At 37.0% G+C, this 15,942-nt stretch overlaps 1 protein-coding gene across 2 annotated transcripts in view; it reads right to left on the bottom strand.

Moving 5' to 3' along the window:
• Positions 1-15,942, bottom strand: part of LOC107658284 (diacylglycerol kinase beta-like) — a 95,462-nt gene that overhangs the window by 2,959 nt on the left and 76,561 nt on the right. For both annotated transcript variants that reach the window (XM_016446782.1, XM_016446784.1), the window contains 2 exons: positions 1,292-1,412; positions 427-487 (listed from right to left, as the gene is read on the bottom strand). In XM_016446782.1, coding sequence (XP_016302268.1) covers positions 427-487; positions 1,292-1,412 — 182 coding nt within the window. The remainder of the gene's footprint in view (positions 1-426; positions 488-1,291; positions 1,413-15,942) is intronic.

Genomic DNA, 15,942 nt, shown 5'->3' with positions numbered 1-15,942 from the left:
AAAAAATACCAAAAAGCTGATTTGAAGTTTTATCACCCATGTCTGTGTCAACTCAATGTGTCAGAAAATGTGCACAAACCAAGACTCCATCATATTTTTAAAATCAACTTTTGGTTTTGGATCAGAGTCCGTTTTACATAATATTTGGCTCAAAACTCCACTTGGACTATGTTCAGGTTAGACTCGTGCAATTAATGATGTATCATGACCTAATTGTATTGTGGGTCGGACTCAAATGTACAGACCTCAAACTCAGGTTTGGACCAAGCAATTGAGTTGTAGGTGAAATCAGCCTAAAGCATTAGTGAAATGTGTTGTATTGTTTAATTAGTGTTGGACACATTGGCTGGTATGGGTCATGAAAAAGTCTGTTTAAGATATTCACAAATTTTTTTAAAAAATAAAAGCAAAATCAAATGAGCTGACCGTGCATGGAGGCTGCATCCACGGTTCCCCATCAATCTGCATGGGCAGCAGCCGGGACGTCCTGTGGACATAGAGACAAGGGCAGAGAAAAAAAGACAGAGCTGTTACGGGTCAGGTCACTGACCAGGCAGATCGCGGGCACGAGGCTCCTATACAACACTTTTCCTACACGGCTCTGAACACTGTGCTCTTTGTTCCCACAGCCCCGTTCCCAGCCAAGCCCCTTACTCTCTAAACTAACACACTCACTCAGTTCAGAATCTCCATTCCCACATACACACAGTTACAAAAAGTTACTTTAGTCTTTTCAGCAGGGCCACTACAAGTTAAAGCAACACAGTATGGGAGAATGACCATGATGAATGCACTATTAATGCCTATTACGGAAAGTATTAGGTCATAGGCAGAACGGCCCTGTGTATAGGTGAGAAAACATCAGCGAAAATTGTGAATAACCACCTCGCTTCAATTCTGAACTAACTGTTAAGGTCATTATGAGTGTTTAAGTGAAGCAGGCCACGGCAACACAAACTTGTGAACTAGCACCTCAGAAGTGTTAAGTCTCCACCGGTTCATTAGCATACGTCAGGAGTGTGTGTGTGTGTGTGTTTAGACATGCTACAAACATCATTATTCATAAGTACGAGCGGCTCCAGAATGTTAGAGCTGTTGGCAAAGCGAGTGACAGCAGGTCAAAGGTCTGATTTACTAGCTGCACTGGCCAAGAGAGGATGTCCTGCTGAGGGGGAGGGGGAAGAGAGATGTTTCAGAGCCATGGACACAAATAATCAGAGTGTTTGTCTATGAGTTGAACAAATACTGAACTTTTAGTCAACGTGAATGTGGACAGGCATGAACTGCTGACCTGATGGTGACACTAGAACACTGTGCAAGGCGCCGCCCAGCGCTCTTGAGACCTGTGTAGATCTGACCCATCTCGATGGCTCCCTCCAAACCCACCACCTCCAGAAGCTGATCACTCAGATCTGTTTTGCCAGTGAAGAAGAGACAAATGGTTATGTTTCATTTAAGTATCAACTTTTTCTCAGATGCTTTTTTCCCGAAAATTGCCTAGGATAACTGAAGGGAGAAGACATTGTTTATTATTAGTTAAACTGGATGGCATGGCTCAGATCATTTGGTCTTGTAAGAACCTGATGACAAATTCATCATAAAATCGTTTGATTGCATATTTTGTGAGCAGTTTGTGATATCATTAAATGTAAAGTTCATAATTTACTCACCCTTATGCCATTTCAAAACGGTTTTATCTATTCACATACAAACACTGAGGGACAAAAATCTCTAAGGTTTAATTAAAAATGTCTTCATTTGCATGTCAAAGATGAACAAAAGTCATACAGGTGTGGAACGACATGAGGGTGAGATAAAACATGACAGAATTTCCATTTCTGTCAGGACCACTATCGTCAAAGATGATTGACTGAATGCTTAGATAAGTGTCGTATTCCCATAGGTAGATGGGGATCAGCTGAAGGTCAGCTGATGCGAGCTTGAACGAGCTTGACCTGCCAGAACTAACGGCTACGCTTGATTTTTGGGTAACTAACACTTTAAGACCTCTTCCGAAACTCCAAAAGAGAAACATGCTGAGAATGCTGGGGGACTGAACAATATGATAACCATAAGTTTCCATTAATTCTCAATGCTCTCTCATTGCTGTCTAGGATAAACAATTGCGATAAAAGAGAGATACTATTTTTTTCTTTCGTAAAGGTGAATCTAAATTGCGTTTTTAAAAAGCATATCAATAGCAAACTCTACACAATGGGAAAGTAAAATCAAATTCAGTTTGTAGTATGAGGGAAAAAATTAGCATAGAACTACAGGGGAAAAGGCACTGAGGTCAGTGGTTAAGCCTACTAGTAGACTAAGCTTTAGTAAATGCTTGTGGAACATTGTTATCCCTTTACCCACTCATTAACTTTCTCTCGCTCACACACAACAGGTCATGGCAGCAAGTCTCCCATCCACACACACACACACACACACACACTGGTGAAATGACTATATGTCTGTTGCAGAGTAGGAGAATCAGGCCTACTAAATGAGTGATTTATAAAAGCCTCTTTATTTCAAAAAAGCCTCCTACTGTGAATCATTATTCAAGAGCCAATGCAATCAAATCAGTACATGAAGAAGAGGGTATTACATGAAACTTCATCTCAAGAGTGTGAATGCAGCATCTAGAGCTGATAATGGAACACACAGATCCAGTGCTATTTTAGTATTATTTATATACTATTATTTTTTATATATATTTTCAGTTCTCATTTATTTATATATTTTTAGTAATTTTATGTGCTTTTGTCATTTTCATCCAATATTTTATTTTATTTTGGCTTTAATTCAATTTACAAAAATGTTGTTAATAGTAATAGTTTTAAATAGAACCCAAGTACCTCAGAGTCATTTCTTTAAAGATTCCTGGAAAAACTGTTGACAGTATTTAGAGTTCTTGCAGTAACATTTGGGTTTCATTGTCACCAGCGTTACCCAAGGACTGGTGCTGAAAACGCTGACATGTTCTAAGAACTTGATCCAATGTCCATCTTCATTTGCAAAATAGAAGCAATTAAAATGAGTTTACTAAAGCCATATCCAAGACTGAGAATTCATTCTCAAGAAAATGAGGCATGCTATACTAATACACTGCAATCCAAAAAGCCATGTAATACAAATCTCTCTTTTCTTTCATACTTCATTCTTAAAGTTGACCCACATTAATGGCCTATCAGTGGTAGCTTTAAGCTAGCTTTTCAGCTGATGGTTGCACAACATCCACACAAGCCAGAACTACTCATCAGTTCAAGCCAAATACACACCATACAGAGTGATCTGTCAAAGAGATGTTTCAAATGTACTCGCGCTGGGTCCGCCTATAAAATTCAAAGCTCATCCAGCCTATCATTAACAAAAAGGTCTATGATGTGTGACACGGTGTACTTAAAGGCACATCCGCAAACAGCTTATGTTTACTCCCATCAGCTGCCTAGAGTCCAGACAGAAAGCAATGGTTTGTTTAGATGAGAATGTATGTTGTTTTAACAGTGTAAATGCTGTTAATAATTTCACAATGTCACCTGACAGAACACATGGACACTTTTGACTTTGGCTTTCAATGAAAGGTCAAAATATTAAGATGACAAATACGGTTATCATACTAAAATATTTTGGTAAAACTTTACAAGAGAGTTCAACATGTAAACATTAGTTAATGCATTGGGTATCATGAACGAAAAATGAACAATAGTTTTTACAGCATTTCTTAATCTAGGTTAATTTTTATGAATGAATGTACTATTGCTCTTTGTTAATTCATGCTCACTCATAATTAAATGTTTTTTAATGTTTTTTATACATCTTGAAATGTTAAAAATTCTTAAAAAGTATTGTTTGTGGCACAGTGGTACAAAAAAAATCATTAGTTAATGCATTAACTACCATTAATTAACAACGAGCAAGACATTTGCAACAGTATTTATGAATCCTTGTTAACAATTTAATAAAAATACAACTGTTCATTGTTAGTTCATCTGAGTTCAGGACCATTAAATATTAAGATATAACTTTTGATTTTAATAATGTATTAGTAAATGTTGAAATTAACATGAACTATGATTAAATATTATTGTTAGTTCATGTTAACTAATATAACCATATTATAAATTGTTACCAAAATCTGCTTAGTGTTAATGGCAAAACCCAGAATTAACCTAGACACTGGAAACACTTAATATAAAGATTTGGTCTCCTGACACCACTCAGAACCATACGAACTACACAAAGAAAAGTAAAATTCTGTTCCTGATTTCAGTGTTACTGATACTGTAAGATAATAAATTAAGCAGCTGTTAATATTGCATTTACGCAGGGAGCAAGTCAGTGAGTCATTGTCAAATTTTAATATTTCACAGAGCAAATTTCACGGCACATATCACAAAACTTGTCCTCAGTGAATGTGGCCAACTTCTAAAACTTCACTAGTACACTCCAGGAACGCCTACTCGCTCAACAAGGACTTCTGTGACAAGCTTCAATTCATTTCATTAAGCAGAGGCCTACATATGTCAAAGAGAAAGTAATAACGATTGCATTTTTTAAATTAAAGATTTTACATAGCAAAACCTAAAAAACAAACAAAAAACAGCATCTAAATAGCTTTTGGGTAATACTTTATTTCATTAGTCCCCTTTATATATTCTGCTGACTATAAGTAACTTTGCAACAAGTCAACTTATCCAACTAACCCTAAACCTAACTCTAACCTAATAGTCTACTAATACTCTAATGAGAGTTAGTTTACATGTAGTTGAAAAGTTACTTCTAGTTAGGAAGTACTTCTAGCTAGTTCTAGTTACCAAAGTGAATTTGCAAAATAAAATAGGTTTCTCAAGGCTCTCGATACTGCTGTGTGATAGTTTTCAGTATGTGGTATGACCTGTGAATCTCTTTTGATGTGAGTCATGACCTGGCTGAAAAGAAAAAGCTGCCTGCCAGTGTTTATAAAGTGTTTATTGATTGATGAGAAGTGGAGAGGTCTGAACCTGCCTGACTGTGCAGCTTTGCTGGGGGATATTGTGACTCTCCTCCTCTGAAAGGTCAGACAGGAGAGGTTTGCTGAGAGGTGAACAAACTTTATGCTTCGCTTGGAGGGCTGCGAAGAGCCCCAACAGAGAAATCTGTGCTTGGTATCCTTTATCCACCTCCACAATGCCACTATTTGACAAGCATGTCAAAGATCTTGATGCTTCCTGAGCTCTATACATCTCAGGAGTTTTCCCAGAAAGAATAATAGGATTGAGGGCTGTAAGAAGAAAAGAGGGAGGTAAGGAGGGCAGATTAAGACTTCAGCACTGACACTATGAAGTGACGTGAGTGACAAATGGCTCTCTAACACCAAAAACTGCAACAATATTCAGCCTCACACTGATCTACAAGGACTCTGCGCTCACAGAGCTCTGCCAACACTAATTTGCCAATTTCTGCAAAATACAAATGGTCATCATTCACAAAATTCTACATGTTCCTTGTCCCTTTGGTGTTTATTAAATATTTTGGATAGCTCAAACGTGATAAATAATATGGGTGTAAAGGTACACATATTTCTTTCGGTTCGATATGCATGTGTACCAAACAAATACAGCATTGGTTTAACCACTGCACGAGTGGAACTTCATTGGAAATGACCAGTCTTACATATTGTTATTTTGATAAGAAACAAAGTCTCATCATTCAAATGATGTCCATTTTTTTTTCAGGAAATTCAAACAATAAATGCCGTTTTGACGCGTGACAGATCTCTGTATTGGTGCCTCAGGTCAAACGGCAGCGTGGAGTGCGAGTGAGTGTGATCATCCCTTCCTCTTTACTACTAGTTGAAATAAACATGAATGAACATCTTGTGCCTCATGTAATCGCTCAATCAATGTTTCAACCGCAGAAAGATGTCAATAAAACATCTTGTAAACAAAATGTCACGTAGCATTTCATTTACCTCAGGCAAGTCATCAGTGCCCACAGCTCATTAGTTCGCTACAAATGAAGTCTAGAGAAGAGCATTTGGCGAAACATATTAGACTATATACTCATTATATTTTACTTTACCTGTTAGTGATGTCTTAATTATTTAATGTATGTTAAAATAAATCTGTTATGAAACATGTAATGACAGCCACTATGTAAATGATTATATTTCAACAACAAATATAAATGTTATAATTAGATTTAGAAGTTAATTTAAAAACTGCATTATCTGAAATTTACATGTTTGCATACAATTTTGTAATTTGAATGTTGATTATTATATTTAAAAATAAATAGTAATTGAATCTAAGCTTGGGCTCTGTTGTTCATTGTATCCTTATAATAATGTAAAAGGGCTCCCTTTTTAGAGCATAAACTGAGGTAGATTTTTATCCCTAAGAAAACTTTTCTTCAGAAAACTGGATTTATTTAAAAAAACAGCAACTTGTTCAGTAAACCACGCTTTAATAAAAAAAAAAAAAAATTTTTTTATGGTTAGTTATTTCCCCCTGCTGTTACGAAACCATACTGAACCATGATGTCAAAACCGAAGTACCATCATGTTTATGTACCGTTACACCCAAATAGGGATGAAATGTTAATAAAATTCTGCACATTACTGACAAGTCAATATAAATATATATACACATATACACATACGCGCACACACACACACACGCGCACACACACACACACACACACACATATATATATATATATATATATATATATATATTTTTTAAGTTGATCTCTATTTATTGGCTGTGAAATATAATGTGAAATATAAAACACTAACAACTAAAATCAGTTAAGTGAATTTAGGCATCACAAAACTATAATGTCCCTTATGAAAAATGGATATTCATTTTGAGAATTGCTAAAGATTAAATTGAACAATTATTCAATTATTAGTGTTCTAAAGATTAACTTTTACTGCGCATTACATGAATAAAAATATAAAAGTAGTGAAAATGCACATGAACAATGCTTTAATTTTTTACATTTATAGAGATGACAGCAAATGACTGTGAATCAGGAAATGTTACAAGCAAGATTCAAACTCAATCTGCTGTGTAAGGGCCATTGCTCAGTGTTTCATAGCGTGTGCTTTAGGAGCTGGGAATTCTTCATTTTTGCAAACAAAATATTCAACCAGTTGAATGAAAATTCTGTAAATCACTATAAAAAGACAAGTAATAATATACAGTATATACATATGCTGTATGCTATATTCAACTGTGTATTTACTGTCAGCATCGTCTTTTGTTTCATGGAACAAACGTATTATTATCAAACACACAGCTTCTTGTTGATTGCCCCAAAAGCAGCAAATCAAATAATAATAAAGAGAGGGAGGGGAAAAAATTGACGGGAGCCTTAGTTTCCTCACGACAAGAATGTTTCCCGCTCTGTCAGGTCTGGGCTTTCTTATTCCAGGCAGCGCATCACAGTGAGGCAGCGCTAAGAATAGCTCACAAACGCCTTCTTATGTAACCGTGTCAGAATGCATTGTGTGGAGGATATTAAGTCCCGTCTAACAGGGTCTTGTTGAAGGTATAGAACAAATGACAGTGATCTAAACAAATTACATGATCCACACTGACCGTGTTTGCCATAGAAAATGACAAACTTTAGTTGTTCACTGCCATTTACTTTAGTGCAAGACCATTCTCAGTTAAGTCAGTCAGTGAACACTACTGAGGTCAGCATACTCTTTCAACACTGGCAAGTCACTCTCACTTTAGAAAGCAACAAAAAGCGAACCTGCATGTGAAGCTCACACTGTTCAGAAGCTTGAATGTGTATTGTACTGTGCAGTGCATACAGGTTGACAACTATTCTTCTTACGTTGTCTGCGGTCACCTTACGCTTGCAGACTGGAGAAGAGACTCAACACCCTGTAAAGCTGCTTCTGTGTTGTGCCCGTCTGTCTGTTTATATTAGTAAAACTCTATATAAATGCTGAATGGAATTAAACCTACAGCAGAAAGAGCCATGAAACCGGTTTATAAAGGACATGGCACATGGACAGAGCATGAGAACCACCTCTCAAGTGTTTACAGAGCACAGTCCACCATCCACAGTATCAGAATGAGCATTCCTGTCCTCTGAAGTTATGTACACTTCTCCTGCAAACTACACTGAGAAATGCTGCTTCTGAAATCTTTTCTAGCATACTTCATTCAAGGTCTTCTCATGCACTCTTTACTGGCATACTTAATGAGATTTTCTTCTCTACCATGCTTCACTCTCAGACTCTTTGTATAAACTCTAAGAATATCCAAAAATGCTCTTTAAAATGGGTAGTTCACCCAAAAATGAAATTTCTGTCATCATTTACTTATCCTCAAGTTGTTCTAAACTGTATGACTTTTTTCTTCTGCAGAACACAAAAGAAGATATTTTGAAGAACAATTGTAACCAAACAGTTTTAGTGACCAGTGAGTTCTAAAGTATGGACAAAAAGTGGAGTAAATGATGACAGAATTTTGATTTTTGGATAAACTATCCCTTTAAGAATGTTCTTATGTTTTTTCCTAGGATTGTTCTGTAAGGAGACATCGGATGCCCATTTTCCACAAGCTGGTATGATTCTTTAGGGTCTTCATGAAATGTCTGTAACATATTTTGGTTAAAATTCCTCAATGGTCATATAAAACAACACTATTTTAACCTTGTCAAAAACAGCTCTGTTCACAGCGACTCGTTTCGGTGCATGTCTCTTTAAATGATAATGAGCTACAGCTCACCCCACCCCTCTCTTCCATGGGGCATGTCAACACACGTGGATTGCTGCCTTGAACTCTAAATATGGCTCGGAGGTGGTCTTATTCAATTAGATAGCTATCTACGTAGAGACCAGTTGCAAATTGAAACTTTTCAGGTTTTCTGAGCTGGCAGACACGCCAGAAGGCGAACTAAATGCAGAAAAGGCTAAAAAAGTGAAAATTTCATCTGATGTCCCCTTTAAGAAAAAACGTTCAAATTCTTGAAAACCTGTTCTAAAAAATAATTTAAAATGACTTAGGATAAAGTTAGGATAACCTCCAAATAAATACGCAAAAGGTAATTTATATTATTTATGATATTTAATAGGGATGCCCTCGACTAAAGATTTTTCTAGTTGACTAGTAATCGTTCATTTTTAGCAATTAGTCGATTAATCGCACGTTTATATTAATAAACCATATAATTCATAATAATGAACCTTTAATTGCCTATAGCCTATCAGTGCTCAAGCACATGCATAAAACTTGCCACAGCACACTGGCAGAAGTAATGATTATGAATGCGTCAGGGAAAAAACAGCAAGAAGACTGCCTTAACATAATAATAATTCATTAAAAAACTAGTGTTTCCTGTATTTTCGGCTGCAGTGATGAAGTCGACGACACCAACTCGTCATCTCCACAGCAGACATGCATTTTTCATACGGATTACATAATCTGAAAATTCTGTTACTTTTCCATTTGAACTGGTTCATTTAAAAGTAGACATTTCGCTTTCTATAGATATATTTTTCATGTCTGTGAGGCAAGCATTTTTTTGACGTGCTCAAGTTCACAGAGACCTAGACTGCAGAAAGCGCACCCTGTTTGCTTTCATTATTTTACAAAAGCACGTTTTGTTGTTATTGTGAGAGCACACAAATAAAAGTAAATAGCACACACTTTTCTAGGTTAATGTTAGAGTGATTGGCCATGTAATGTAGCTACAACTTACATGTTTCCGATGATAAGCCACATTTGAGGTCGATGAACGAAACGAATATTTGGATGTCCGATGTACTGTAATTACCATAATAATCTGTCCGCCACTGACTACGTGACTTCACCACTTTTTCACAATTTTTTTTTTCTGCGACTAATAACATTTTGATCGACTAAGCCTCTTCGCGTTGACTAACGGTTAGTCGACTATTAGGGAGCAGCCCTAATATTTAATTTATTGGGCTGTTTCAAATATTAAGCATTACAGTATTAGCTACATATAAAACATATTACTAATGCAAGATTTTACTTAATCTAGCAAATTCATTTTCTTGTGACACTCAACGCCATTAACACATATCACACACTTTATATTGAAAAATATAATCCTGAGGACACTGGGTTAAAAACAACCCAATTTGGGTTGTTATTAACCCAAGGGCTGGGTAAATATAGGACAGAACCCATCTTGGGTTAAATTTACCCAGCAAATTGGGTTGTTAATTTAACCCAGCATAATGGGTTTATTCATTTTTACTATATTACTAGCTTATTTTTTACTTCATACATTAAATAATGTTTACAGATTAACTTAAATCCTCTTAACTTTTCTAAAATACTCCACACAACCACTGGTTTGCATGATAACTTCCTTTATTTTCCTTTATTTATCATTTACAGCATTGTTTATCTAGTTTTTAATAGGCTATACACATATTGCCTTTATTTAAACTCATTTAACAAACATTAGAAGAAAAATTCAACATTAAACAGAAGTAATTCATGTGTAATCGACCAGTCTCTGTTATTCTGTTTCCACCGTAACAGCGCTGATTCTCGTGCCCGAGCTGGAGTCGTGTTCGGCGGGGAACTGCTAATGGACCACCGCCCTGCGTTTCACTCTAGCGGAAACATGCTGTGACTCCATAACCTACCAATAAACAAACAATAAACAGCTCTGAGGACATGTTTTAATATCCAAAGTATTATATTATGTATCTTTATGAATAAAATCTTTTATTTTATGCAAAGCATCAGGCTTTTCCATCACGCGAAAAGACCGCAACACTAGTTAAAGGTGATTCACACCACGCACCTGTATGTTGCTCTGCATAAAATTGAACGATATACAGCACAGTAATGATTTTATAGATAAAATAAAATGTACACAAACCTGTATTTTACCGAAGAATGCATCAATTCGATGGCGCTTAGAACTGCTCTCTCATGAAGAGAAGACGCAAAATCCCCGCTATAAATAACTCAACCGCTGGGTTACGTCTGACCCAGGATCTGAGTAACACAAAAACCATTGGGTTGTTATGTCTGACCCAGGAGCTGCAAAACAACCCAAACACTGGGTTGTTACATCTGACCCAGGAGCTGGGTAACACAAAAACTACCCAAACACTGAAAAAATAACCCAAAAAATGACCCAGAAGGCTCAACCCAGCATTTGGGTTAAAAAAATAACCCAGGATTTTTTTAGAGTGTACTTAAGAAAGTGTTAATAGATGGGCAAATATATTCACGTTAGAGCATTTAAAAGCAGCATTCAAGTAAGAAATGTCTTCTTATTTCAGCTATAGAAGTTATTCGGTCAAGAGCAGTGAGTGATTTTCTGTTGTTATTTATTGTTTGGGTCATATTAACAGCATAGACAGCAGCAGGTACTGTATATTACGCTGCTGTCACTTAATACACAGATTTAATATAAGCATGCGATTTCTTTCCCAGCTGTTTACCTTCATAGACATAACCGACTGTGTTTTTGTAATGTGTTTTCAACATAACCTTTGACAATTTAAGTGCAATAAGACATGAAAGGTAACTTAGTTTAGTGCTCACATGCCGTGTGACAGCCGCTTGTTTCGGATGTGTGCGCTCAGAAAACCCTACATCAGAAGTTTAAATCGATATGGCTTTAAAACGCATGATTTCAGCGTGATATACATGATCATCAAAACCAAACAGATGTTTTTATTTTTGGCAGAGTATTTGAGGTACAAGCTGTAAAGGCACAGCCCTATTCTGGAAAAGGGGATGGGGAGCAGCAGCTCATTTGCATTTAAAGATACATGCACAAAAACAGCGTGTTTCTGCTTCCACTCAAAATAGGCATTTTCAAAATGATATAATAAATTATCTGTGGGGTATTTTGAGCTGAAACTTCACAGACACATTCTGGGGACACCTGAGACTTATATTATATCTTGTAAAACGGGGCATAATAGGTGCCCTTTAAGATTTACCAGAGTAAAGTTTTGAATTTATTGTACACAAGGCAACCTCACGAGTAATACACAATCAGACAAGCCTGTCATTTTATCATTAAGATAAAAAAATTAATTTGTTCTTAAGGAATGTTTTCTGAATTTTTCAACAATTGCACTAAGGAACATTCTTATGAACTTTCATAACTTTTTCCTTAAGATTTATGTGAATGTGGGCCCTTCTGCACATTTTTTTTCTCGAGCATGCTTTCTACACTAGCTATAGCTTCAGCCCTGCTCTACTTATAAAACATACTCCTCATGAGACACTTGATTCCCATGGTCCTGAGAGGCGTTCTCATTATGTCAGTATTGTGACATGTCTTAAAACAGCCTCACAGTGCGGCAGACATTTCAGAAGCGCTGCGACGAGCTCAAATGAACGATAGGTGTTAATTTTTACATTGTTTGGGATTTCATAACTTGTCATGACTCACATACAGAGGAGGGTGTTGTTCAATGAGAGCCCAACTGATAGTCTGCCACACTGCTCATGGTCTCCTCTGTATCACACACTCACTGTACGGATGCACACTACCCGCACACGCTCCGTTCACTAGCGTTCTTCTGCATGCAAAAGAGCTCCCCAGTCTCCCAACCTCTGTTCCCATGCCATTCACAAACAAAGCTCCTCTCACAAAGCAGGCCAATAATCACAGCTCTCATGACGCAGATCATGGGAAAGGGCCCCTCGGGCCAGAAACATCTTCAATGATTTTGAACCCCTGATGGGTGAGAGCCACTCTTCAAATGTCCATCACTCTTGCTAAAGCGAGGACACTGAGCCACAGCGGAAAGTGTTCCTTTCGTCCACTGAGTCACCGTGTTCCCACAGTGCTCTTTGGGTGGAGAGTTTCACTTCTATTCCTGTCATGTGAGGACAGGAGTGAGGAAATACAACACAAATCATTTGCTCTGTGTTTACGAGGATCCGTGTGTGTGTATGTGTGTGTTTTTGTTTGTGGGATGTAACAATGAATGGCCCCAGTGCCCTGAAATAGCCATCAGCACGAGGCAGTGTGTGGCAAGATCGCTGTGGGAAGGGTGGAGTGACTTGTGTACGAGCCATAAAGAGAAAGAAATAGGAGAGTTCAAGGGTGTGGGAAGCAGGTAAAAGGACAAAATGTCCCTCTGTGACCCTGAAATAAAGAGAGGAAAAGGGAACAGCCGATTTGAGATAAGAGATGTGGAGATGCTGTCTACCACACGAATACTCACTCATTATTTCAGATATTCCTGAAATATACAAACATGGAAAGAAAAAAAAAATCATGAACATTCCAACCATGACTAAAAAACAGACATAATTTCTGCCAAGATGATCATGTCTTGTGATTAGGCAGCTTTTGCATGCTTTCACATAATCATTTCATGTTATATTTAACTCATTATCATCATCTGAATCTTGTCACACACAGAATGTTAAAACTACGACTCTTAACTGAGGCATGCTTTGTGATTACTAGAAAATACACAACCATTTAAAAGATTGAGTTCAGTAAGATTTTTATATGCATTTATTCAGGATGCATTAAACTGATCAAAAGTGATAGTAAAGAAATGTACATTGTAACAAAAGATTTCTATTTCAAATGCTGTTCTTTTAAAATTCCTATTCAGCTTGAATCCTGAAAAAAATGTATCAAGGTTTCCACATAAATATTATGCAGCAAAACTGATAGTTATTTTAAAATGTAATAACATTTTATAATATTACAAATTTTATTGTATTTTTAATTGAATAAATGCAGTCTTGGTGAGCATAATCATTAAAAAAATCATACTGACCCCAAACTGTTGAATGTTGTATAATAGCAGCAAAAACGATTTCTTGAACTCCCCTCATTTATATCTAAATCGTCCCTTGTAGGGTCAACACTATTATAAAAAAGTATGTAATTTTTCATTTTGTTTCATGTAATGTGAAAATGTTATCTCTGGCATGAAAATCTGCACTATTTTTATTAATAAATATTCTGATGTGAACAGTATGAAAATATTTGAAAACAACTTGGCAATTGGTTACTTAATAAATTTTACACAATTGTTTTATATGTTAAAGCTGCTAACCACAGTGAGAAATAAATCTAGGGGAAAAAAACATTAAACATCACATCAATTGAACAACAACTCTAAAATACAACTCAACTCTCAATTGGGGAAGTTGTGGCCGGGGAAGTCGTGGCCTAATGGTTAGAGAGTCGGACTCGTAACCCAAAGGTTGCGGGTTCGAGTCTCATACCGGCAGGGATTGTAGGTGGGGGGAGTGAATGTACAGCACTCTCTCCCACCTTCAATACCACGACTGAGGTGCCCTTGAGCAAGGCACCGAACCCCCAACTGCTCCCCGGGCGCCGCAGCAAAAAATGGCTGCCCACTGCTCTGGGTGTGTGTTCACGGTGTGTGTGTGTTCACTGCTGTGTGTGTGCACTTTGGATGGGATAAATGCAGAGCACTAATTCCTAGTATGGGTCACCATACTTGGCAACATGTCACTTCACTCACTTTATATTAGCATAATTTCATAAAGCAAAGCTACCAACATATATGAATACTTCAAACCAGAATTCAACTTTTAATAAGGTTTTTAATTTGGCTAATAATGCTGCCATCAAGGTTTGCTAGAAAAGATAGTAAAACTGCCAACAAAAAAGATACAATGATATTAAACTATAAATATAACAGTATCTAGTGTAGTGGAAAGCTATTACCCAAATATAATACCCACCCAAATTTGGAAAATGCTTGTTTATTACGGCCAAAAATAAACCTCTACAACCTCCAGGACTATCCAGAAAAGATTCAGTGCTACTAATGCAACAGTCACATGCAGACATCCATTAGGACCTGAGTCATGTGGAAATTGTTGCGTGGGGTGAGTGAGAGGAATTCTCTATTCATATAAACCTCAAAATACACTCCATAGAGAGATGCTCTTACAGTCATTTTCACAGAGTCTAACCTGTGCTATCTAAACATGTGGAGCGAGCTGGCATCACCTACATGACTGGTGAGTTTTCAGAAACCCCATAGCACTAAATCCTTCATGCTATGGAAAAAGAAAACTAACTGACTAACTGACAGAGTGATCACGGTTACTTCAGATGGGATGTGGCTACAGACCTCTACTGTATGTGCTGTATGCAGTGCTGGTTGAGTATTTGTGCCTGAAGGCCAGTTAAAGATTACTGATATGAGTCACACTGATCACAGCATCCGACTCTCTCTTCCTCCCTCCCTCTCATTCTCTTTCGATCCCTACACTGTTCCTCAGTTCAGGAGGGCCTGGGGGTCTCCATGGTAACAGTATTCATGTGAGTTCAGTCAGCGGAGTACAGAAGAGCACAGAGAGAGAGAGGGACGAGAGAGTTGTAAATGTGAAGAGAACTGAAACGGATCAAAGTAGGGAGAGTAGGAACAGGTGATGAGCACACAGGTCATCAAAAAATGAGGTGCCTAAATACATCAGAGGGCATTTCAAATTCAAGATGCTGCTCTCAAAGGTCACAGCCGTCATTTACCGACGTCAGCTAAAAAACAAAAACAAAAAGCACTGTTTTCACCTACATATGGAAGCCTGTTGCCACCTCAGTAAAAATAAAAAGCTAATTGTGAGAGTTTAAAATTAAAAGTTTAAAAAAGGAAAGATGTCACACTGTGAGATATAAAGTCACAATTGGGAGATAAGAGTCACATTGAGAACTAAGAGGAATTCTGAAGTTGCAATTACGAGGAATAAAGTCAAATACATATATACAGCCACTACAAAAAAACAACAACAAAAACAAAAAACGCAAGTTTGGGGTCAGTATTGGATTTTTTTTTTAATTAATACTTTTACTCAGAGGAAACATTAATCAAAAGTGACAGTAAAGAAATGTATAATGTTACAAAAGATTTATGTTCATCAAAGAATCCTAAAAAATGTATCCACAAAAATATTAAGCAACAACTTGATTTCAACATTGATAATAAGAAGAAATGAG

The sequence above is a fragment of the Sinocyclocheilus anshuiensis genome, unplaced genomic scaffold (assembly GCF_001515605.1).
Source record: "Sinocyclocheilus anshuiensis isolate Anshui unplaced genomic scaffold, SAMN03320099.WGS_v1.1 scaffold263, whole genome shotgun sequence".
Classification (NCBI taxonomy): Eukaryota; Metazoa; Chordata; class Actinopteri; order Cypriniformes; family Cyprinidae; genus Sinocyclocheilus; species Sinocyclocheilus anshuiensis.
The sequence above is the reverse complement of the archived record's forward strand: the minus strand, read 5'-3'. Positions and strand labels throughout refer to the sequence as shown.